At 39.0% G+C, this 26,552-nt stretch overlaps 1 protein-coding gene and 1 long non-coding RNA gene across 3 annotated transcripts in view; one reads left to right on the forward strand and one right to left on the reverse strand.

Moving 5' to 3' along the window:
- Positions 1-9,782, reverse strand: part of SLIT2 (slit guidance ligand 2) — a 380,624-nt gene extending 370,842 nt beyond the window's left edge. The window contains exons 1-4 of one of the 2 annotated variants that reach the window (XM_082462597.1): positions 9,252-9,782; positions 7,722-9,095; positions 4,908-4,979; positions 3,683-3,754 (exon numbers count right to left, since the gene is read on the reverse strand). In XM_082462597.1, the coding sequence (XP_082318723.1) occupies positions 3,683-3,754; positions 4,908-4,979; positions 7,722-7,900 (323 nt within the window). In that variant the 5' untranslated portion in view covers positions 7,901-9,095; positions 9,252-9,782. Of the gene's footprint in view, positions 1-3,682; positions 3,755-4,907; positions 4,980-7,721 lie in introns of both variants that reach the window. The other variant, XM_082462598.1, reaches the window with a different exon arrangement.
- A 121-nt stretch (positions 9,783-9,903) lies between these two features.
- LOC309661219 lies at positions 9,904-26,319 on the forward strand. Its single transcript, XR_014263901.1, has 2 exons — positions 9,904-10,158; positions 20,378-26,319. It is a non-coding gene; the product is annotated as an uncharacterized lncRNA (long non-coding RNA).
- The last annotated feature ends 233 nt before the right edge of the window (positions 26,320-26,552 follow it).

Consider the following 26,552-nt stretch of genomic DNA (forward strand, 5'->3'; position numbering starts at 1 on the left):
ATAAGTGAACAACATAACTTTACACCAGCATAGAAAAGTCAGGGGTCCCAATGTGATTTTTTTAGCCTTCTAACACATTACACACTAACCAAGAAATACCTTGAATTAATAATTTTGCATGGAGACTTTATTGCAAGTATACACAGGCACCTTCCGTGAAATATAAAGAAGTATAATTCTTAAATGTTTCTTTACTGTAGCTTATTTGTAGTTTGTTTTTCCTTAATTAATTTCCATTGACTATCTAGTCACTTAACTATATTAGATTTCACATGAACATTTGATTAAACAATATGAGACCTGTTAATACAATCTACATGAGGCACATTCTCAGGGCTTCATTCTCATCCCAGATAAGCAGGTACTACTGGCAACACAGAGCATCCACGGGACTCACCAGTGCACATGTTAGGTCAGGGCGTAGAATAGGAAACTGTCAAAACAGGAAGTACTGTGTGCTCATAATGTGTAGGCGTGATTAAAACTTATTCCTTTTACAATGATTCATAACCACATTCTGATCATCGTATCATCTGCTGTTGTTCTCTATACAATACAAAGAAGGAAGTGAGGGGAGAGGAGGCAGTGAGACAGAAAAGGGGGGAAGGGAGAGAGGATTTCTATACCCATCTACTTCTTGACATTTTGACTGATAACTTTGTATTTCATCAATTCTTTGAAGTGGAAAAAATGTGTTTCTTTTGTAGCTATAATACTTTGATTTACCAATAATGATTTTCTCATCCTATACTAAAATTAAATCCAACCTAATCACATGACCCTGTTTCTTAGAGATTAAAAGTTGGATTTCTAAAAGGCACAGCTCTTATCTTCTGTTCTCAGATGGCTTCTTTCCCTAGATCAAGTTAAAACTCTATCAACATAAAATAAAAAGAAAAACACTTATAATTTTGAAATATTCACAAAATATCATTTGGCATTGTTCTGATTATATCATTTTAAAATGAAAAAATAACTTAGAACCATAAATTGCATACGAATAAAGTTAATGCTTTTATTTTTTGTTCTTCACACAAAGAAAGAAAATTAACTTGCCATATTATATATTATATATATACAGTATAAATGGCATTTACAAGATAAACCTGAATTTATACACCTTTTCATAATTTGGAGTTTGAATTTAAAACTCACATTTAAATTTCTAAAAAACATATAAGCTCACACAAGATATAATTATTTAAAAGTTAACTCACTGATTACTTCCTGTTTATCACATTGTCTCTTGCAACTTTTGGGGGAAAAAAAGACAATTTGTGTGATGTTAATGACATCACCTACTACAATAAGAATATATACCATAATAATATTATTATAAGGCCATAGTAATTTGATTATAGAACTCTCTGGGTAGCTTTTTTAATTTTTATTTTTTAATTAATATACTGAACAAAATTTAAAATAGTTTGTTCCACAATAACCTGAATGCATTCTTTAGCAAAACTGCTTGCCATTTAATGTATTTAAAGAAATAAATATTTGAAAAGTGTATCCACAATGTTCCTAAGAAATGGTTTTGAATTCCAGAGTCCCAAGGAGATGAATTGGCTGTCAGATAACAATGTGCTTCCATCAGATGGACTTGGCAGTTGTAAACAAAAGGAATTTTCTCAGCTTTTCCTCACAAATATGAAATATTTGCTCTCAGCCAACAGCTGGGGTGATTTAAAGAAGTCCTGCATATATATTAGTTTTCATTCAAAATTACAAATCCTCCTCCCACTCTGAAACATCTGACTGCATCTCCGTAGAATAGAAAATTGTTCTGAGATGAAGTGACATTCCCGGAGAAGTAAAAGTCAAAAAATAGTACCTACTTACAACTTTAATCGAATTTCAGATCATAAGGTATCTGGTTAATAATTTTTAGGAAAAGTTAATTTATTCAAGATGAAAGTTCAAATGATACTCCAAAGTGGCTTGAAAAATAATGAGAAAGTTTGGTTTGTTCCAGTGTTTCTGAAAATATTTAAAACTACAATATAAACAAAATACAGACTTCATGAAAAGCCACTGAGAATCCTTCAATGGTGTCGAAGTTGTTTAAGAAAAAAATATACATATACATACATATATGTCTCTCACATGGAAAAATGTATATATGTGACTACTAAACACATATATATGAATAAATAAAAGTTATTCATGAAAAAACTGTTAATGTTTAAATGATAATTTTAAATTATCTATTCATCTTACTAAACATTTAAATTATATTAATGCTTAGTTTTTAATGGATGAATTAAAAATACTTTTGCCAAGTTCTCACTAGAAATTAGCTATTCATAAAAGAGATCAAAGAATAAATACTTTCAGAGTATTTTTATATATTAAGAAACAGCTTATGAACTTATAAACTTTGTTATAAACTTAATCAAATATTTACCTTATTTTTATCCCCTCCCCAAAACTAGCTCTAAGTACTGGTTTTAAATTTATTTTGAATTCCACAATTATATCCCTATATTGTAATATTATTCATGAACAAAATTTTATAGCAAAATAAATTAGGTATCTCTGTTTAAGTTTACTTTAGGTTATAAAAATGTAGCCTATATTTACAAATACCTTAGAAGTTGACAAGCCACTTTTATATTTACAATTACACAGAATTAACTTTTGCCCTTGGGCCCAGTGAATCTGAGTACGTGCTATGCCCTAAATGAACTTCATATTTCACTATTTTAAATAAAATTTTTATTTTTACCTAAAGTGCCTCTTAAAGCAGGCATGGAAACATTAAGATAATTGTTGCTACTTTTAAGAGAGCTGATATTTGCCCTTAGAAATGCAAAGCTACTAAACTTGAATTATCAAGCCATATGGAGATATGTAATTCATATTTCAAATGACAAACTGTGTATTTTATCTAATTATTTCAGCAGAGGTTTTTGTCTTTTGTATATATACACTATAGGCATAAAATAATAATGGTCCTCCAGTAATATATAACAATCCATAAGATTTTGTGTCTGAAAAAATAAAAATGTATTTTAAATCCTGAAGTCCACATTTGATCTTCTTGGAAAAAAACAATCAATGTTAAATGATGTGTTTTGATAACATAACTCTTACTTCCATTTCTACTAAATTGTTTTTCCAGCAAAAAAATATTTAGAAAGCTACTATAAAATAATGAAATAAAACTGTGAATAGCAGTTATTAACAATACTCACCACGTGTTAAATATCAGAAAGCAAATCTTTATCACTAAGAACTTTAAATATTTCCTCCAATGTCACTAATGACACACATAGCAATAGCATGGGAACTAAAATAACTATCAGCAAAACTCTTCTTTTCCATAATGCACCATAAATACAAATAAAATTACCACCTTTCTTCCTACATAAGCAAATAAAACAAACTAGATGAAAAATAAGAAAAAATGTACATCTCTAAGTACCAAAGCAATGGTTACCAAGGAAGTAAATGTCTCAGGAAAGTAAGTCTGTATTTTTGAACTTGTACAAGTTAGTACTATTTATGCAAAAATTCTATTATTTCTAATCGTAAATTAGTTTGAAAATCACTTTATCAACTTCTTGTTTCTGTAAACTTACAAAGACTAAGACATGAAATTGAAGACATGGTCCTTGAAATGCAAGTATTTTTTAAAATATAGTTATGTCGTCATAAGTTTGGAATTGAAAATACTTACAGTCTCTCCAGTTCTTTAAGATCCTGGAATGCTCCTCTTTCAATGGTGCTAATCTTATTCTCCATAAGCTGACTGAAATGCAAAGTATAACAGGAGTCTTAATGTTACCACTCACCATCTGAAAAAGTGTCAATTCAGCAACTGAAAACTTGTCCCTTTATGAAGTTAAATACTGCTCTGGTTTGAGATTCAATATCAAATCTAACAATGTTATATCTGAGAAAAATCAGGGAAGGAAAATAGCATCCTCATCACGAAACTTTCATAAAAAATACTAATTCAGTTTCTCACAAAATTTCATCAGAATCCTGAACCATAAACTATAGTATATCCCGAAAAGTAACCCATGACACTACAACTTTGATGGCTGTTTTTCAAGTGAGTTCTTAACTGAAAGAAACAACATACAATAATTCATCATACACATACTTCAATTCACTGATGGATATACATCAGAAACTGGAAGAATTCATAAAGGCCAAAAATGTGTTTTTCAAAAATGAACAATGAACACGCAATGATCAAGAGTATATGTTCACTGCAATGTAAACATTTATAAATCTGTAGGTAAAAACAATTTTACATTACACTGAATCTCAAATGATTGTTCATTCACAACTAACTTAACACATTAATTAAAAATGTAATCATACTGCAACAACTTTATGAGAGCTGCAAAGATATAAAATACAAGAAACGATTCAAAATATGACCAACATATTTTTATAGAGAAAAATTTCCCACTAAAAACTCTGCGAAAACCTGGACTGTTTGATTTTAATGTTAGAAAATATAGGTACATGTTGTTTGCTAGAGAAGTCTGAACATTTTTATATTAGCAATAATAAAATGCAGGCCCACTTTATAGTTAATCTCAAATCCTAAAAGTATATCAAATGTCTCACATTACTCATTCATATTGTAAAAGCAACTATTCTACATTTTTATATGCATAAGGCACTTAGGGTATGGTATAGCAAACATTTGAAGTCATTTCCATTATACTGTTTCTATGGCTTGCATCCAACCTTAAAATAAAGGCCTACATTTTTATTAAAAATTGAAGTACACTGATAAACAAAAAAAAGAAAGGAAACCAAGGCCTTTTAAAATTTTATGTTTCTGTCATTGAGACAGTTATTAAAACTGAGATCAGTAACAATTCAAAGTACACAACCTTAAAAAACAAAAGAGAATTCTCCAAAACACAGAAGAACATACTTACAGAACTCTTAGGTGTCGAAGACCAGCAAAATCTGTCTTAGTAATCCGTGTGATGTTATTTCCATTCAAATCCCTAAGAGAAAATAAGTAAGAAAATGAAAGTTCCGTTTAATTTCTACCACTATCTAGTTAAATAAAGACAAATACAAACTAAATAAAAGCTTTGAGATAAAGGATCAGTTCCAATTACTAAAGTAGCTTGCAAAGTAAAAGAGACAGAAACAAAAGGAAGTCATCTTTGAAAGAAAATTTTTAAAATGATTCTTAAGTTTACAGAGTCCATGCTTGCTGTCATATGACAAGAAAATGAAGTGATTCCCTTATCAAGAGACGTTCTCTTTTGTGTGTGTATGGGATGCTTTCAATTTTTGCTTTTATAAGGAGGTGTATATGAATTTCACAGGTATTCTGCTATTTACTATTACTGTTAGGAACAGTCCCAAAAAGTTACCTTCAGGAAGTTAAAGGAACACTTTTCTAATACTATTCAGGAAGAAATTTTAAAAATTCAGAACGCTATCCTTAGGTGGCACCATGGCTAAACTTCCTAAGGCAAAGAATAAAGTTAGAGTGCCATCAAAAGAACTGCACTTCAAAGACTCGCATTTATAAGCATTTACCTTCCAACAATTCTATGTTTGTATGAAAACGAAAGTCTTCATTTGCAGCTCAGGGACCCCCGCTGTGACTGTAAAGTGAAAACCACTAGCAAGGGCAATAATGGAAATAGTATTCAGGCCCTGACATTTTTGTTCAGATTTCAGCACCACGTTTCCCTCAAGAGTCACAAACCCCTTTTCTGGCATCTTAGGTCAAGATCTAAACTTGCCCTGGTTCCAATCATTTCAAATAAAATCAGTTTTTGCTGCAGTTTGAATGTTGTCCTTCACGGAAGTAAACCTTACCTTGACTTTAAAACATCATGTGTATTTAATGTGTTTATGTTGTCAATGATATAATTTTATAAGCCAGCACTGAGTAAACTATTTTCCGAAACTTCTTTATAGATCCCTCATAGGGATAAATTTTTTTTCAAGGACCTTAAAACTCAATTGCTATTTTTTTCCCAAACCATTCCCTTTTTTGTTGAATAAGACATGTTAGTGCTTAAACTTTAAACTGTTCTGAATAGCATGAAATGACAAGGGCTAAAACAGAGTTCTGCACTGCTTTCTCCCCAACCCATTTTCCGTGCTGAGCAAAGTACCATCGAATTGTTCCTACAGTGGTTGGAGTCTTTCTTTTTCCGGGCTACTTGACATAAGCTGAGTCCCAACCGCCACCGCCAGCCCCCCAATCCCAGACAAACTTGGGAGATCACATTCTGACAAGATACCCTTGGTAGGGCCTCAACCTGCCCAGCGCTGCGGGCCAGGGAAGGAGGGCAGAGACGGAGTAGTGGGCGGCCCAGTGGGGCTCGGGATGGGGCAGCCACTGGCAAGGGAAGGAATGGCTCAACTCTGGCCTTTAAACTGAGGGCGAGGAAAATGGGTTGGATAAGAGATCGACTCGACTCGCTGCGGGCCGCGCTAGTGGAAACCTGCAAGTCCAAGGCGTCCCCTCCGCCGTCCGGCCCCCTCACAGCCTGGGGGCGCAGGGGCCCGGGGAGCGCAGGCTGAGAGCGTTGCCCCGGCCGCCGTCGCCCCGCCGGGCCCAATCTCAGCGGCGAGGGGAGCGCGCCCCGGGCGCCCGGGAAGCGCGGGGCGGCGGCCTCTGCGTTCACAAAGAGAACGGCCTCCACGCTCCACTTCCCTGAACTCGGAAAGCGCCCCACAAGCGGCGCGTGGGCCGTCAACACCCGCGTTGCGATTACTTCTTCATTAGAGGCTCACAGAGACAGGGAGGCGGGGATGTCTGCGGGCAGCAGAGCGCGAAGAGAGGAAGGAAGGGGAGATGCTGCCACGAGCAGGGACGCAGAAACTGCCAGAAAGGTGGAAAGGGGGCACTAGGGCTCAGCAGGAAGGGCCGAAGGGGGCAGCCGAGGGCCGCGGGGTCACCAAATTGGTCAGACCCGACTTGGCCGGCTCCGCTTGGAGAACCAGCCCTAACTTCACCTAGCCGACGGGACGTGGTCCGCCTCCGGAGCCTCCGCCCTCGGACAGGTCCTTGGGGCTCGCCGCCGCCGCCGCCGCCTCCTCCCAGGAGAAATGAAAGGCGGGGGAAGAGTCGCGGGGGGCTGCGCGCGGCCACCGCGGAAGCTGCTGCCGTCCTGGGGCATCCTTCCTTCCGCGGCCTGTAGAAGCGCCCCTGGGCGGCCTCAGCCGCCCCACGACCCCGTCTCCTCTCCCTCAGTCCCCAGGAGGGCGACACAAAGCCGGGGAGCGGAGATTTCTCTCTTTTGAGTACCCCCCCTCCCGCGTCAACCCCCCCTTCTTCGCGCCACCCCGCGGTGACAAGAGCCGGGAATCGGCCCTGAACCGACCCGCGACAGTTCCCAACCGCAAGGTGACTCCGTTTACAGAGTCCGAGGAACAAAGTCGCGTCTCCCTTGCCCCGGGCATCCGCGTCTATTCGTCCCCCATCTCCCCGTCTCCGCAGCCTCACAAAATTCGCCCGCAAAGGGCTGCGAGTGGCGGGACTGGAGCGGGAGGAAGGGACCAAGCACAGCAGCCAGCGGGCCCGCCCCTCCTTGGGCAGTGGCCCCTCCCCGGGCAGCGCCCTCCCAGAGAGTTCAAGACCAGGATGCGCCTTCGGGAAAGCTAGTGAGGACTGCCCCAGGCACAGTTCTCTGTGCCGCTCAGTCCCTCCAGTCTCGACGCAGGGGCTGCGCGACCCGGATGGTGGGGAGGAAGGGGGAGGAAGAGCCCATACTCACAGTCTCTCAGTGCTGCGGGGGATGTTCCTGGGCACACTGCGCAGCGCCAGCCCGTGACAGTCCACTGTGCTCCCGGAGCAGGAGCACTGCGCCGGACACGCTTGCGGCGCCACCTTGTTCAGGATCGCCAGCACTAACCCCAGCGACAGGGACAGCGTCTGCCAGCCCACGCCGCGCATCTTCCCCAGCCGCCTCCTAGCTCGCCGGCGCCAGGGGTTTTCTCTTTAGCTTGCTGCTCTGCTGGAACTGCGCTGTGCCTGAGGCCCAGTGCCTGGCGCGAGTCTAGCAACCCAGAGTGTCCGGAAAACGTGCACAAGATAATATAGAAGTAACAGTAATATTCAAGGCAGTAAAGCTAACACAGATACACGCCTCTCAGCTCCCCTCACCCTCCTCCTGCAAGGCAGGCGCTCCTTGGGCAACTTTAGGTCCTGAAGATCAGTTGGCCCGGCCAAGGCTACAGGGAGACCCCAAAGCAGCGGGGAGGAGGTCACGCGTCGTCTGCCTCACAAATATCAACTTGGAGGTAAAAGACCTGGAGCTCCCAACCGCGGTGAAGATCGTGAAGATGCAGGGGCCAGCTGCGCGTGGAACAGGGGTGTTCCGGTTCCACCGACCCCCTCTGCAAATCCAATTCCAGTGGGGACGGTAGGAGACAGAAGAAGGAAGCTCAGTAGGAATGGTGGCCTCGGTCAAAGTGGGCTCTCCGAAACTAGAAGGCGCAGGAGCCCCGCGGGCCGGGAGCGGAGCGCGTTGGACGACCGGACATGGCGCGCGGGGGCGCACCGGGCTGACGCGCAGCCTAGGGGGCGCGGGACCGCGCTGCGGGGCTCCTGGCGAGGCTCACTCTCGCGGCCTGCCCCACCGGCCTGCTGCTCCTCCGCAGCCCGGGCCGGTCCTCGTCGTCTACCGACAGCGGAGGACGATTTGCAAACACACATGCACTTCGCTGAAGGATGTCTGGGCAATTCCGCCTCCCGCCCCGGCGTCCTTGGAGACGCTCCGCACGAGGGCCTTCCCCGGGGTCACGCAGAAAAGACAAAAGGGCAATCGAGCCGCCCAGCAGGCAGGAATATCCACTAGTCACGACCCCGGGAGAGGAAATCCAAGAGGCCAAGTTGAGGATGAGAGCTCCTGCTAAGGCTGAGTAGGGAATGGCTGGCCGGCCGGCCAGAAAGAGTGGAAAGGCCAAGCTGGAGGTGTCCGCTTCCCGGGTCCTCCCGGGGCGTTCCGAACGGTGGAGAGATGGCAGCTGGGTCGGTGGTATCTGCTAATCCGAGGAGACCCCAGGAGGCAGCTGAACGGCAGTCCTGTGTGCGTGCGTGTGTCAGCCCCTCTCGTCTCCCGGATACGCCGCAGCTCCGCAGCAGACACCTGATGGCAAAGGTGGAAGAAATAAGAGCAGGCTCCTGGGCCGGGGCAGCCCTTCGGTCTCCCCCCGACAGCCCACAAGTGGGTCCTCCTTCTCAAAGTGCAGGAACTTTTCCCAGGGTTTGAATCCAGTCCCCACAGCCACGGTGGGAGTCGTACCGCCGACGTCGCGACGCCGCCCGACTCTGGGCGCTGCACCTGACTCGGCGGCCGCAGTCCGGAGCAGCCTGTCTCCTTCCAGCCCCTTTCCCCTCTCCAGGTGGCTTTCTGCGCCCCTTTCTTGGGGGAGGGAAGTGGGGAAGAGGGAAAGCGGCGACAGGGAGCGGGGACTCGGTGGCTCTGCTGACTCCCGAGCTCCTGGCAAGTGTCTAAACAATAGGACGGACGCAGCAGCCCTAGTCTCGCTCGGCTGCGGGAAGGTGGGTTGTTGTTGTAACTGGAGTTGTTGGCTCGGGCTGCCTGGCGCTCAGCGCAGCCGAACAAAAACCCAGCCCGCGCCTCTGGAGCCGGCCGCGAGCCCCCGGACGCTCCCCTTTCTCCTCAGCGCTCCCGCCTTGCCCGGAAAGCTCGGCAGCTCCCGCCTGCGCCCGGGAGCCACGGCGCTCCCATCACTCGCCGCCGCCGCCTTTTTTTAACCACCGTCTGCGGCAGCCACCACCGCCGCCGCCGCCAGCCTCCGCCGTCCGCGCACTCCCCAAATAAATAACCCCAAGTCAGAAGTTAAGCCGGCGCCGGATTTATATACCCGGCGGAGCCCCCACCCCCTCGGCTCCGCCCCGCGCGGCCCGGCACCGCCCACTGGCTGAGCGCTGGGAGCCCGCACCTCGCAGCGGAGAGGTGAGGCCCCCGGCTGCCAGCGCCGGGCGGAGGCGGCGGAGGCGGCGGCCGGCGGCGCGTTCCCGCGCACTGCGGCTCGCGCCCTCGCTCCCACGCCCGGGCAAAGTTTGGCGGAGGAAGGAGGTTCCCGGGCCCCCGCCTCCAACTCCAGGGTCCCAGAGGTGACCCAGACTCGAAGACGGTAGTTCGCAGCGGGGGAAAGACGAGAGGGTGGCTTTGAGCGCGGCTCGTAAGTAGCGCTGCCGGTGCCTCTGCTGCAGCTTTTGCCAAGCGATCCTAAGGGGGCTGCTCGGTGTTTGAAGCACAGAGAGAGACAGAGAGATTACGATTTTAAATTTTTTAAAAAAATTCTACCGAAATAGATCTGCCTGAGCTCACAGACACACACATGTGTATTTTTGGGTGCTTAAAAGTTCAGAGTTTTTGCAAGTTGGAAAATGGTGTTTTTGAACCTTCTCGCCAGCCTTCCCATCTCCGACCCACCCCCTTCCGTTTAACCCTTTCTTTATAGTCACGCACTTAACACCATGCTCAGTTGACGTCCTGAATACACAATATGCTCACAAAACTCTGAGGGCTTGAATGTGTCTGCGTGATTTTACTCTCTTAGGAAAGGAGGAAAAAAATAAATCCCTAGCAACGCACGTTGTAACCAGAAGGCTTCCTTTATTTCAGGGAAGTTCTGGGTATTTTTTCCTCACTGTTTTGGAAGAGAATTTCCTTGTTTCTTCTTGTCTTTTTAGTTTGATGTGTGTCTGACAACTGCTACCACTCTCCTGCCTCCCACCCCACGCCCCGCCGCCCCCAGCAAAAACCAAAGTCACTGTTGTTTGAAATGGCATCTAAATGAGTCAACAATTTCGCTTGAATTTAAAACGCCTCACCTCGTTCTTCCTGCTTCCATTCCACCTTTCACCGCTTTCACAGGAATTTGTGCAAGTCCCCAGCCTAATACCACTCACAGTGTGGTAATTATTTGTGTAATTATCTGTCACCCCCTTGAAGGCAAGAGGACCCATCCAATTCATTTTTCTATTCCCAGCATCTAACAATATGCCCGACACACAGGAGGTGCTCTGAAAATTGACCGATTTCTTTACCACAAGAATATCCTCAATCTGAAATTTCTCCCATATCCCCAGTAACTTTTTTCCTACTTACATTTTCCGAAATATCTTTGCAAAATGGCTACCTCTACCTATGTCATTTTGCCTGCCATGGAAAACTTAAAAAGCCATTGTGAGGGCATCTCCAAAGACGGGGTACCCATTAGATAGCTGAATTGGAACTCTGAGGAGTACTCATTTTAATGCCACAGATTTAATAGTCCTCTGTTCTTTTAAATACTTCAAAAGCATTTAACATTCATTAACTCATTTGTCCTTCTAGATTTTAGCTTAAAGGTCTGTTACGTAACTTCCTTAAGAAAGAAAATTGGAAGCCAGAGTGACATTTTTCCTGTAAGGAAAATGAGACGAAGAACAAGTACCTATCACTGATGAAAGATTCTTCCATCGCTCCCCACCGCACACACCCCTAGGGAATTTTCTTTATAGTCCGTACTAGTGAATTATGTGGTTGAAATATGTTTACCCCTACACTAATTAACCTAATTCCACAACTTTGATACCCTGTCAGCAACAAGATATGAGTATTTATGTTCAACTTCATCCACCACATAGAATCATGGTTCTGTATTTTACTTGCAAAAACATATCTTGCATTCCAGATATTCACGTCATGCTATTTATAGCATTGCACAATGCAAGTCATAGACATGAGTTCAAGTTTGATTCCTTCTCTGGCTCCCTTTCCGTTCTGTGTAAAACCAAGAAAAGAGCCAAAAATAACATTCACAGCCTACAGAAACATATTTTTTAATTTGATACAAATTTGAATGAGAAGGTATGTCCAGTGGATTAATATGTCCATGGCGTATTAATTTCTTTGTGTCATCAACTTTTCAGTTAATAAAGGGAAATTTATACATGAGTGACCAGATTTCTCATTCAAAAAAATATAATTATATTATTCCTTCAGTATTATTTCAGGATGTTTTTGGAGGCTTCACATGCTTCAGGACCATTAGCTTCTAGGTCTTAGTTCTTTCTAGATTATGTTGTTCCCAAATGAGTTCTGAATTTCTCTTTGACTCTGTTACACCCATCCTGAAGAAAGTCTTCTGTGGTCCCTTTTGTCACCACATGAGGTCTCCATAAATCCCGACCTGGATTAAACAGAAGTAGAATCCACTAGACTCAACATTCAAGTCCCCTATTACCTTGAGGAAAAAAATCCAGTTGCTAGAATGACTGAGAAAACAATTTAGACATTTAAACACTCATACAGTAAAAAACCAAAATGAAACAAAAATGAGAAGGCATTCTCTCAATTTGCATTTTCTATGGAGGAAAATTTGGTGAAATTGGGATACATGGGGAAAAGGAATAAGAAAGGAGATTGATGAAAAATAGGTAAATATGAGTAAAAACAGAGTTAGATAACAGTAATAGCATTGATTGAATTCATGAAACTTATAGAATCATTCTGTGGATTTTACTTTCATGTTACTATTTTCCATTGTTGCAAAATGTGTTCATGTTAATTACATAATTTTTCTTATAATATTTTTATATTGGAAATGTAAATATGGAACCATAACATCACGGAGATGAAGATGTAATTAAAATTTGTTTCATGCCTCCTAGGTTCCAAGCTATTTGATAGAGTTAAAACCACAGTGTAATTCTAGATGGTTGCTATTTTATTTGTGCTCAGGTGAGGACGTTGGTCTTCAGCCAGGTCTGATTACATGACACAGTTGAAACCAGAACCTGAGTTCTCTGACCTCATACCTCAACTGGTTCTCCTACACCCACCCTATAGAGTCTCTGGAATTCCCAGAGATCAAGGAATCTGTAGTTCATCAGGAACTGTCACCCTCAAACAGATGTCCACATCTCTCTGCACACACTGTTTACATCATCTAAAGGGAGCAGGGGAGAACTAGGATTGACAGTAGCTGTGCCTGATTACTGAAACCGGACCAGCTTCTGGAGCTAACTTAAACTTTGGGATGATTCTCTAGGGCAGTGGTTTTCAGAGTGTGGTCCCCGGACCAGCAGCATCAGAAACACCAGGAATTATAGTTAGAAATGCACATTTTCAGGCCCCACCTCAGCACACAATCAGAAACTCTGGGGCTGGAGTCCATAAACCTGAGTTCTAATAAGCTGCCAAGTGGTTTTGATACTCACTGAAGCTGGAGAAGCACAGCTCTCTAGAGTTCCTCTGTGGTTGTATCCAAGTTTGGCGACTCAGGCAGCAATGAATGATAGGTAGCACCTGCTGAATTGACTTCAGCGTCCCATTCCCTGACATTTGACAAGTGTACATTCCTGATAACCTCTAGGGGGCACCAAAATGTTTTCATGGGCAGCCCCACAGAGGTAACAAGAATTTAGGCTCATTTTCCAAAGAAATGGCCTTGAGAAATGGAAGGAGCTTCCATCTCAGCAAGCTGTTCTAATTGTTATGTCTCAGCCAGGTACCAAATTCATTACACAAGTTTTTTCCAGTTTAATATTTCATATGTGTGGGAATAAAAATGCCTACTTTTCATGATTATCAGGAAGACTAAGATCATATCTGTCAAACTAACAGCACAATACCTCTATGCTAGTATAGAGGTATTGTGCTGTTAGGTATTTATTTATTAAATAAAGGGCAGTATAATTATTTTCATCATTACTACTACTACTCAGAGGTGAACATTTCTAAAATATTTTATTTGTATTCTGAGAATAGATTAGATATTTCAATTAACTATTACAATGATCAAGTAGCTCCTTGTGCTGAGCCCTGGGAAACCCTGGGAAAGGTATTTTAAGAGCAGAGGAAAGATCAAGAACAAAAGAGAGAAGATGGATACAATTAGTTTCATGATAATTATGTCCCATAATACTCTTTTGAAGAGGTGGAGTTGGTTTTCCAGTGACATAATAAAATATCCTGTTGATGGTTTAGTGAAATGAAAATGAAAATCTGAAATATGGATATGCTGCTAAGTGGGAGTGCTTGGGAAGCTTTGGATATATCACTTAGATTTTCTGGACTTAGTTTTTCTCAATTATATAATGTTGGGATTAGACCAGTTGAACTATAGATCCTTCCCAGTTCTCAGTAATAATGTAACTATATTTATTAAGTAATATCTGGTTCCAGACCCTGGGCTCCTCACCATGTATGTCTCAGCTCCTTTAATTCTGAGACATTAAAGATGTCGCAATGATGCAGGTTAAAAAACACATTAACATTTAAAAGCCCAAGGGAAAATAAACAGCAAAAATGTTAATAGTTTTATGAGGTTAAAATAAATTTACAAGAAATTAACCTTTGAGGAAGAGGAAATTCAGCTGTAAAAATAGTTTTAAATTGCCTAATCTTTTGACTTACTAAATTTAAAAATGCCTCCTGGATTTTCACAGAAGAAAAAAATCTTTCTGTGTTATTTGGGAAAGAGGGGGCAGCAACCCCTCACAACATCTGCAGGCTCCTTCTGCTAATTTCAAAAAGGTTGACTGTTCTCATACAGGGTCACAATATCACGCTAAAATTACAAAGAAATTTGCTGTCATCTAACATAAACTCAAAATAAATATTTTCAAATCCCAAGGCTAAATATTATATATTTTAGATAAAAATCAAATCTGATTAACAGAGGTAATTCATAACCACTATTGGAAAAATATAGTTCAAAGTGTATACCTGCCTGATGGTCAAAAAGCCATTTACTCATACAAAGTAGTCACATTAATGTCTTAGATCAAGAGTTAGCAAACTTTTTCTGTTAAGAACCAGATAGTACTTTAGGTTTTGAAGGCCAATAGGCAAAACCAGGGATATCATGAAGACACTTAACATAATAAAGAAAGAAAACAAATTTCCACAACTGTTTTGCTGATGTAATTAAAAATGTAACCATTGATTACAAATTTTTGTAATACAGATCTACTAATGAGAATTATGGAATTCTTTTGGCGGGGGGATAACATTCATTTAATTGGGGTCCAAAATAAGTGTTTTCTATCATCAAATCACTTGCTAAGTTTAATATATAAAAATCGGTTTTAGCTCACTGGTGATATAAAAAAGTGTGGCAGGTCCAATTTGGCCTTAGTCCAAAGAGGTGGTTGTTCAATGGACGAGGTCATAGTTTCCTCAAGGGTTATGTTAAAATTCAGAGGGAAGTTGTAAAGATAAGAGCTCTGAGCTCCAAAGTGACTGCTCTGTGACAAGCAGTAAATGTCTTTCTCTGTATTATCTATGCTCTACTTCTTGAGCTCTGAAATGCAACTCTGCAAAAGCATTTAAAGAAAATTTAAATTCATTTCATTTTAATGTAAAATAAATTAGTATAAGATATACTGCGTATCCATTTCTTGCATGTGCTTATCTGTTGAACCAGATGGTTCTCATGTATAAAATAGAGACAACAATAAGCAACATTTATTAAGTATTTACTATGTGCAGGCATTATTCCAAGTGTTTTACTTCATTTCCTCATTTAATCCTCCTGGAAAACTGTATCATCTTATAGATTACGAAGTTAAGGGACAAAATGGTTGAGTAACTTGCTCATGTTACCTTAGGGATGAGGAAAATGAAGCCAAGAAAGGTTAAGTAACCTGTCCAAGGTCACTCAGCTAGAAAAGGGTAGAGCTAGGATTTTAACCCCAGCAGCCAGGGTCCAAAGCTCTAGGCCTCTCACTAATTCATGAATCATAGGAAATTCATGTTAATGAATTGCAAACTATGAATCTGAAAGAACTATATACACTAAAATAATATATTATTGTTCTTATTCGCATTATGGCTATTATTTTTAATGGAAGATGGTAAATGCAAAAACAACATACAAACATTTAGTAGAGAATCACTGGGGTGAATATAATCTGACTTGAGCCAACCCTTTTTATCTCCTTCTTTTCATATTAATAGGATTATTTCATTACTCTTTCATGACTTGGGCTACACTCTCCTTAGTTACATAAGACAAAAGGAATATTTTTCCCACCAAAACAACATGGAAATTCTACAGCAGATGAGACATGAATGATAAACAAGTCTGTGTAAATTTAGGAAAAACCATAATATAAAGAAGAATCTCTAAGTATAAACAAAGAAGTTTATTCAATAAATACAATGTTGTGTCTGAAAACCCAGAAATATTACTTTAGTACTTTCTGACTACTTGTATCTTGTTGTGTAAGAAATATCAACTCAGGGACTTGCCTGGTGGCACAGTGGTTAAGAACCCGCCTACCAATGCAGGGGACACGGGCTCGAGCCCTGGTCCGGGAAGATCCCACATGCCACGGAGCAACTAAGCCCAAGTGCCACGACTACTGAGCCCACATGCCACAACTACTGAAGCCCACGCACCTAGAGCTCGTGCTCCGCAACAAGAGAAGCCACCGCAATGAGAAGCCTGTGTGCCTCCACAAAGAGTAGCCCCCCGCTCACTGCAACTAGAGAAAGCCCGCGCAGTAACAAAGACCCAACGCAGCCAAAAATAAATAAATAAATTTATTTTAAAAAAAAAAAGAAATATCAACTCACAAAGCTGTGTGCTGTTCATTGTGATTATGAGATAACACAACAGAAAAATATCTCCATGTATGGTTTCCCAAACAACGTAATGAAAAATTATGAAAAAATGTGAATCATAATGCTGTTCAAAAAAGTATATAAAAATAACTTCTAAAAACTTGTTCATGCATTCTAAATTGCTTTATTTTGTGATTAAAGTAGGCACTATAGCTATAAATCTATTCAAGATCATAGTTATAACTGTGTGTGTGCATGTGTGTGTGCATGAGTACACAAAAATATATGTGTATATATTTCACTTATATATTCTTCTTCCTTGGTGTCTTTGGCAGGATCTTATTAATTTTCATTTTTCTTCCTTAACCTATCATATGTGGAAAATAAGAGATTATATATTACCCTACTTCAAAGAAGTTGTGAAGAGTAAATAAGTTAATACATAAAAGCACTTAGAGATTTCCAGTTCTGGAACAAGATACTATAGGCTAATGTATACCCACTCCTTCCTCTAAGTACAACTAAATGCCCTGGAAATAATTCAACAGACGATGATAAAAGGATTTAAAGAGGTGAAAAGAAAAAGGTAGGCTGGCCAGGGGACTCAGGACCTGAGGAATGACAACACTGCGAGTTTCCTAGGTTTTCCTTCTATCTCACATGGTGCCGAGAAAGGGCAAGTCCAAGACCTGGCTTCCCGAGGGGAAGCCCCAGCACCACCTGCTCCATAGCTAGGGCACCAGCTGGCTGAACCCTACCTGAAGCAGCAGCTTCAAAGCCCGCAAAGGCCAACCCACCACTGCTGCACAAAGGCACCCTAGCAGATAAGCTGACACACAGCTTATCTCGAGGCAGTATCATTGGAGCCCAGCTTTTCCTGCCCTCCACACAGTGGCATAAGAAACCCAGGCCCAGCATCTTCTGGCTCTCATCCACCCCCCTGGCAGAAGATGAGCCAAGATATTACTTCAGCACCAGTAGGAATTGAGCAGGAGACCCAGCAGCACCAGGATAGCAGCACAGGGAGATTAGCTTGGTGCTTTGTGACCACCTAGAGGGGTGGGATAGGGAGGGTGGGAGGGAGGGAGATGCAAGAGGGATGAGATATGGGAACATATGTATATGTATAACTGATTCACTTTGTTATAAAGCAGAAACTAACACACCATTGTAAAGCAATTATACTCCAATAAAGATGTTTAAAAAAAAAAAAAAAAATAGGCCAGAATTGCATTACAAATCTTATGAAAACTAAACTGTCATTTGAACTAAAACCCACAGAAGTAGGCCAGAAACTATATGCTAAATCTGAACAGGGTGACTACAAGCTAAAATAGAAGATTTAAATAGCATCAAGAGTCTCCTAACATAACAAACAAAATGTCCAGGATACAACAGGAAACTCACTCATCATACCAAAACCCAGGAAAACCATAATTTGAATGAGAAAGGCAATCAGTTGATGCCAATCAGATGGCAGAGGAGGACATCAAGACATCCCAGATGAAAGAATACTAAGAGAGTTTGCCTTGCCAGTTGACCTCCCCTTACCGAATAGCTAAAGGAAGTTCTCTAAGACAAAAGGAAATGATGAAAGAAGGAAACTTGTAACATCGGGAAGGAAGAAAAAACAAAGGAGGGAGTAAAAATATGGATAAAGACAATAAATTTTCCTTCTCTTGTGCTTTCTAAAATCCTGTTTGATTGTAGAAGCAAAATCACAACACTGTGTTATGTGATTCTCAATGTATGTAGATGAAATATTGAAGACAATTCTATTATAAATAAGTGAGAGAATTACCATTTCCACATTATAAGACTATTTGACTTAGCTCAGAAAAAAAATGTGTATTGGGCCTTTTTAACTGCTTGATACTGATCTAGATGCCAGAGAAATAAAGATAGAAAAGACATAAATCTTTCTGCTGGGGAGCTTATTGGCTAGCAGGTAGATGATAAAAAATAAGATTAACAGGGCTTCCCTGGTGGCGCAGTGGTTGAGACTCTGCCTGCCAATGCAGGGGACACGGGTTCGAGCCCTGGTCTGGGAAGATCCCACATGCCGCGGAGCAACTAGGCCCGTGAGCCACGACTACTGAGCCTGCGCGTCTGGAGCCTGTGCTCTGCAACAAGAGAGGCCGCGACAGTGAAAGGCCTGTGCACCGTGATGAAGAGTGGCCCCCGCTTGCCACAACTAGAGAAAGCCCTCTCACAGAAACGAAGACCCAACACAGCCATAAATAAAATAAATAAATAAAAATAAATTTAAAAAAAATTTTTTTAAATACATAGGATCACAAAGGAAACCGATTTAAAAAAAAAAAAAAGATTAACAATCACTCTGATGCATGTGATGAGAAATATTTATATATATATATCAATGTACCAAAAACTAGAAGGATAATGCTGTCCTATGATACCAGGAAAAACCCAAGGAAGACAGGACAATAAGTAGAGTTTGAAGAAATGAAAGGAGCTTTCTTGGTGCACAATTTGAATGATTACAGATGCGAACACAAAAAAACACATGATCCAAATGCTTTAGTCTGTAAGAAAATATATTATCTCACATCACAATAAACCCAGAGGCAGAATGGCCCCCAGAGTTTATAGACTGGGTAGTGTATGTGTTAACAGAAGGCTGAAAAACTCTTACAGAAAACCCATGATAATAATGTTTATATCTCATTCATGCTTCGTGTCCATACTAGGTCTGTTGCGCTCCATTTCATGTCATCTTCACTGTTCTTCCACATCATCTTCATTCCAAGAACCAGACTCACTGAGCATCCTGTCCCTAAAACATTTGTGATCATCACAGGAGAGGAAAGACAATAGGAAGATTCACCCTTTGGCTTTTGCATGATATACACATGACATACATAACTTCTCACTTTTCGTTGGCCACATAAAGTCACATGACTATATATATATACAGATGCACACAAAATAAATGTACATATGATGTACATATGTATATATAAAGATATATTTTAAAATCTTTATATATACATGAGTAAAATTATATATGTGTATATATATATATATATATATATAGTTTATAAGGCATTTACTATAAGGAATTGGCTTATACAATTATGGAAGCTGGCACATCCCAAGATCTGCAGTCAGCAAGCTGAATACCCAGGAGAGCTGATGCTATAAATTCCAATCTGAAGGCCAGAAGGTTCAAGATCAAGGAAGAACAAATGTTTCAGTTCAAGTCTGAAGGCAGGAAAAAACAAACAAAGAAACAATGTTCCAACTCAAATCGGTCAGGCAGGAGGAATTCGCACTTGTGCAGGGGAGGGTAAGCCTTTTTATTCTATTCAGGCCTTCAGCTGATTGGGTAAGGCCCATTCACATTAGGGAGGACAGTATGCTTTACTCAGTCTATCAATTTACATGCTAAACTCATTTAAAAACACCCTCACAGAAACACCCAGAATAGTGCTTGATCAAATATCTGGGCACCTCATGTCCCAGTTAAATTGACACATGAAATTAATTCTCACACTCTCCAAAGTATTTACACTTGATGGATTCAGGGTGTGTTTGGGCATCAGAATTTTTTAAGGCTCCCACATGATATAATGTGCAGAGTTTAAGAACCACTATGCAAGAGGGTGATGTGCCTTATAGGAGACTGGGGAGTGTGGGATTAACCCTCCCTACTCAGGTAAGTAATGTGGAAAAGTATTCACAGTGTTTAAAAAACCTTAAAAAAAAAATACCCACAAAACTCCACTTTAATCACATACGAGATGGATTCATAAATTGAAACCTGCTTAACTGGCAATTAAAAGCTGTAGGACAATGTTGTCTCTCTGTATTTTCAGAATTAAGTTCCAGCTGTTTTGAGAAAGCAACCAGAAGATGAAGAGAAACTGCCAAGTACCCTGGGGAGAAGCTGGGAGCAAAGAGCCACATTAACTTCTGTTATTCTAAAGTCATCGTACCAGAGCAGTGACTGTTAATACTGGAAGTGGAATAAAAGATACCAAATTCAGAACTTCACCTGCTTTTCGCAGGGAAAAACATCGTACTTTTCTGGGTCTGAGCTTCATCGCAGGACCAACAAATTTCAAAAACAAATTTGAGACAATATGCATGATTCATAAGGTTCCCTCACCAGTTTAACCATTAAATGTTTATTTAATTTGGAGAAGGCTTCATTTTCATTAAAGAAGCCCGTGTGTTTAATGTCACTATAGCCATCGGGAAACTCTACATTATAATGTAGTAAACAACTCCCATCTCTGTATGACTCATAACAACACAAGTTATTTCTCACTCATGCACCTGACTGTTGGGTATTGGCTGTGAGCTTTGTTTCATGGTTTACCCTCTCTGGACTCAGGCTGATGGAGCAGCTACTATCTCAAACATTGCTGGTCATCACATCCCACTTCCAGGGTAACCCACTGACCTGATTTGGTCACATGCTCTACTCAACAACAAATGGGACAGGATGTATAATCCTCTGCATGCTCGGGAGACTGCAAGCTGGACATATATGGTGAACAGCATTACAGACTATCACTTTCTGCCCTTTGGGTCACCAAAATATTCAACTCACTCTACTTCTCACAGGCAAAATATACTCAGTCCTTCCCAAAGAAGTCAACTCCAAAGTCCCATTTTGCCATGATATCAAATTCAAAGCCTAGGCTCCTTGGGAATGATGCAGGAGATTCCACATCAAATCTGAGTGTGATTTCTCTTGCTCTGGACACTCACAAATAAAAAGATAAGTTATTTTCCATGCTCTCCAAATATGCAATAGTAGAACATGGACAGAGTAACTGTATTAAACACTTCCCTTTGGAAAGGAGAAGAATAGAAAATCCATGGCAGACACTAATCTGATATACAACTCTTCTGAAATCTTACCAGGCAGAGGTGGTGAGGACCTTCTACTTTAGAAAGCTAGAATGGGATGGAAATGTTCCTGGATTAGACCCTGATTTTGCTTCCCACCAGAGAAGTCTCAAGTCCATTACTTTTCTCCATGATCTTTGGCTGTGCCCTATTTGTCCCACCTGCAGTGGGCATTCGTTAGGAATATGTTTTCCTTATGTTCTGAGTGTCTTTCTCCCTCTGCTGCATGCCTACCAAAGGAAGGGAACCAAGGGTCATTTTAAGTCTCTTACAGTCTCAGACATTTATAATTTGGGTTTATATTTTCTCTGTACAATCTTCTTAATAATGTTCTAGGGCTTTTAATCTATTTGGTTCAGTTGGCAGTATTTGGTGATAGGTGCCCACACTTCTTTTCCAGATAGACTTTTTAGATTGGTGGTAATTTTTTGAATAATTTTGCCCTGCTGAGGCAGTAGTAACTGAAATTGCCAACAAATTTTGTAAAGCAATATTTAAATTCAGAAACAAACTATGGATTTTTTAACATATCATGTTCAAACAATATAAGGGGGTCCATAGGTAAATTATCAAATCATAGAAAATATTCAGAATATTTTGATTTTATGTATTGAATTGTTATCATATCTATTATCTTTTCACCATCTTTTTAAAGTGATATTTGGATCCATCTGTATTACATATTTTGTTCTCTCAAATTTTTAAAAGTTGAATGCTATAAGGCAAACCAAAAAGCAGTATTTTTTTCAATTTTATCAAATTTCTATTCTATCAGGACTATAATTTAATTGCTATAGTTTAAGGGTACAAACTTTCAATGAGTAGTAAATACATCGTAAAGATCTAATGCACAGTATAATGAATATAGACAACAATACTGTAATTACATAGTGGGATAAATATTGCTACAAATGCAATCATATTACAATACGTAAATGTATCAATGTAACACATTGTACACCTTAAATTTACACAGCTTATATGTCAAATTTATTCAAGAAAAATATGACTATATTTTAATCTTAAAGTGACAAGAAATACAAATCAACAATGCAAAGATTTTAAAAAGTCTAATTATGAAGTGGCATAGGATTTGAATAAACATTTCTCCTAAGAAGCTCTACTAATTGCCAATAAGCACATGAAAAGATGCTCAACATCATTAGTCATTAAGGAAATGCAAATCTAAACCACTGTCATACCACTTGCCACACACTAAGATGGCTATAATCAAAAAGACAGATAATAGCAAGTGTTAACAAGGATATGGAGAAATTAGAACCCTCATGTATTGTTCGTGGGGATGTAAAATGGTGCTACTAATTTAAAAACTAGTTTGGCAGTTCCCCAGAAAGTTAAAATAGAGTTATCATATGACTCAGTAATCCACTCCTAGGTGTATATCCAAGACAACTGAAAACATATGCCCACACAAAAACATGTACACAAATGTTCATAATAGCATTACTTATAATAGCCAAAATGTGGAAACAACCCAAATGTCCATCAACTGTTAAATGGTTAAATAAAATGTGGTACATCCATACATGTGAATATTATTGGGTCATAAAAAGGAATGAAGTTCTGATATGTGCTACAAGGTGGATGTAACTTGAAAACATTGTTTAGTGAAGGAAGACAGACATAAAAGGCCATATTTCTATTTATATGAGATATCCAGAAAAGATATATACACAGAGGCAGAAAGTAGATTAGTGTTTTTCAGGAGTGGAGAAAAGTTGTTTTTGGGCAGGGGAGAAGGGAGAAATAACTAGTGGCTGGTGACTAGTGACCAGTGATTGGTAAGGGGTTTCTTTGCAGAATATGGAAATGTCCTGGAATTAGATGGTGGTCATGGTTGCACAACTCTGAATATACTAAAAACTACTGAATTGTTCACTTTAAAAAGGTGAATATTACTGTATGTGAATTATATCAATACATCTGTGATTAAAAAATATGACAAAATTAGATTATGGTGATGGTTGCACAACTCTGTGAATATACTAAAAACCATTGAACTGATCACTTTAAATGGGTGAAGTTTATGGTATGTGATATTATCTCAATACGTCTGCAAAAAAAAAAAAAAGACCGGGAACCAGTTTCTGTAGAAATTGGTGATTATTGTAATATTCTTTCTCTATAGGCTTAAAACATTTTTGTTTCCTTATTCTAAACTCTTATATTTTGTTGCAATGTCATTTTTGCTGCATATTTCATGTGTAGTTTCTATTGATTTAAAAACACATATAAACAGTTTTTTTATATAATCAGTTTTTAATACGTATTTTTTTAACTTTTAAAAAGTGTAATAGCCAAATTTAGATTTTTTTTTTTTTTTGGTACGCTTCTGTTAACCTTTTTACTAACAAGCAACAGTTCATAGTATATAACTTAATAGCACATATTCACTATTAATTTAAATCTTCACCTAAGATCACGTTTCACTCTTTGAGAGTCTTCTGTTAGTTTATCTCTAGTCTTCTACAACAACTCATATCTTGCCTAATCAAATCCAATTGCTTTAATAGTATTTAGTTAACATTATCATCATGTTTCCATGTGTATTTATGAGGTCAATATTTTAAATTTGTTTTATCAAGTTATTTGTTCCATCTTTGGACAGATAAAAAAACTGTATGTAATCTCTAAATTTTTCTAAGGAATGTCATTGCTATTAGTAAGTCATGGCCATGTCTCCTAGCAACAAAATCTAACTATATACTGTACATGTTCCTGGGTTTTTGGCCCAGATTCTAATTTATATACATTTTAAATTATTAATTATGCTAACACTGTTATCATAGCTATAGAAAATCTTTTACACCAATGCTGAAAATTGTTTCTTAGTTCTTAAGTCAGAATGCATACCTGATACATTAGGTGTAAAACCAATGAATTCAACTCTATTATTTTCTTCTGGGAATTCAAAAATAATTATAATGAATACTAGTTTTTCAACATAACTTTTGTCCTTGCTACAATCAAATTGAATTGAATAGTATTTACTCTTTATTTATTTATAATTTCTTATTTTATTACTCATAAACTAGTAATCTAATATTTATTTCTCCATCCCAGATAGTAAAACTCATTATTTTTAATTTTAACTCTATTTTACATGATCAGTTTTGCTTGTAACAAATTTGGAAATAATTTCTAATAAACTGAGTTTTTTCCTTTCCTTTCTGTAAGTATTGTTCTTTTTGTGCCATAAAAAGCATTCTATGCTCAGCTTATATTAAACATGTGATATTATTATTTTCTATACTGGCAGTAATATGTTGGCATTTACTTATCTTTGTTGAATGTTATTTATTTATATTTACTCAGACTTTTGAATACTAGTAATTGCATTTTTGAATTATTTTTATTTTTTCTATTGGAAAGTGGTATTTTGTGTTTCTCTAATAAGAAACTTGTGTATCCAGTTATGGATACCTTCATTAGTCAAGGCTGGATTTGAAGATTAGTTGGGAAACATATAAATATAGTAGCAATTCTTTGCCATTGATTTAGAATACAAATGCCAATCTCTACAATTTTTCTCCATTTAAAATAATTTTTATGTAAAATTAAATACTAAATGTTCATCTGTGTGTATCCAGTAAAATTATATAATCATTAATTTTAGTCAGACTGTGTTTTACTAAAAACACTCTCATGCTGTCAGAAGGATGTGACAGCCATTTTCTAAGATCATAATCTGAAAAACACAGTAATTTTTGTCTTTTTCTTTCAATTTGCCTATTTTATAAATGTAGTTTTCTTCATCCTTTAATGGGGAGACCATTAAAGAGTGTACTTGTTTCTTCTGAGCTGTGAATTTGATGTGGATAATTCTCTTTTTCATTCTCATTGTTTTGGGCTGATATTTACCTTTTCAGTTATTAAAGAAAATGAGGTTGCTGGGATTTCATCTGACCTGTTGTTTATTTTTATGTTTTAACTGGTAAATCTTCATTAAATAAAGAAAATATAGTGCCTTACTTGTAAATTTTACACAGAGCATATTCAAGAAAAGTACGCTCACTTCCATTGTTTCTAGATTTTTAAAATTTCAAGCAAACAGCTCCTTTGAAGATTTTCCATTTCTTTTTTTTTTCTTGATCTGCACTTTTCTGTTATCTATTCCTATCATAATCTCAATTTGTACATTCCAAAGGACTAAAAATCACACATCAGTTATTATTCAAAATGCACAAAATGTTACATTTCATCCAAAAGCATAACTAAAAGAAAATGAAAAACATTGAAAATTACAATTGTTTTCAAGAAGTTACTTTTCTAAAACATTCAAACTTATGTATTAAATTAAAAAGAAAGAGACACTATTTTTCTACAAATATGATACATTTTAAAACAAAAATTTTAAGTCAAAATTATTTAAAGCAAAATTAAATGTAATTCTAGCATCAGTGCCCATCTAGTGGCCAGCATAACATGTTTTACATGTTAGGTATGTGTGTTTGTACATAATAGTACCCAGACATACCTACATAATACATCTCTCTCTATGTATATAAATCTGTATTTTTAAATTAATATGAAATTTTTAATATTGGGAAGTGTTGTTACACTATGAGCAACTCAGCCATATATACTTATGCATGGTTTATTCACTGTTATCCTTTATGCCCCTATACCAATATATAGATTTGTACTAGAATTGTATATCTGGTATTTTTTGTAGTATTTTTGTAGTATATTTGTTGCATAAATCTCTGAATGACAGGAAAGATTTCAGGAAATTCCAAACTTATGGTGCTATTTGCTATGTATAGTGTCATTGGTTTATTGCTTCTTTGCACCTATTCTTCTTGCACCCTTCGTAAATATACTCAGATATTCATTTGGTTGTTTTCTTTCCCTATGCAGTGTATAGGAGTAGAGAAAAGATGACTATTATCACCAGCAATAAGTACAGTCTTTACCTCATATAAATCATCATTTTCTAATTCCATGGTCTCACAACCATTCAGAATTAATTTCAGACTCATGCCTAGAATGGTAGGATAAAAGTATTCTCTCTCTCACTAGCTATAAACAACTGAGAGCTAATTACCTACGTAACTCCTAACACAGCTGACTGTCAGTCCTACAAACTCCAGGGTCACCCTCCTTAAAATG

The sequence above is a fragment of the Balaenoptera physalus genome (assembly GCF_965194825.1).
Source record: "Balaenoptera physalus genome assembly, chromosome: 5".
In the NCBI taxonomy this organism is placed as follows: Eukaryota; Metazoa; Chordata; class Mammalia; order Artiodactyla; family Balaenopteridae; genus Balaenoptera; species Balaenoptera physalus.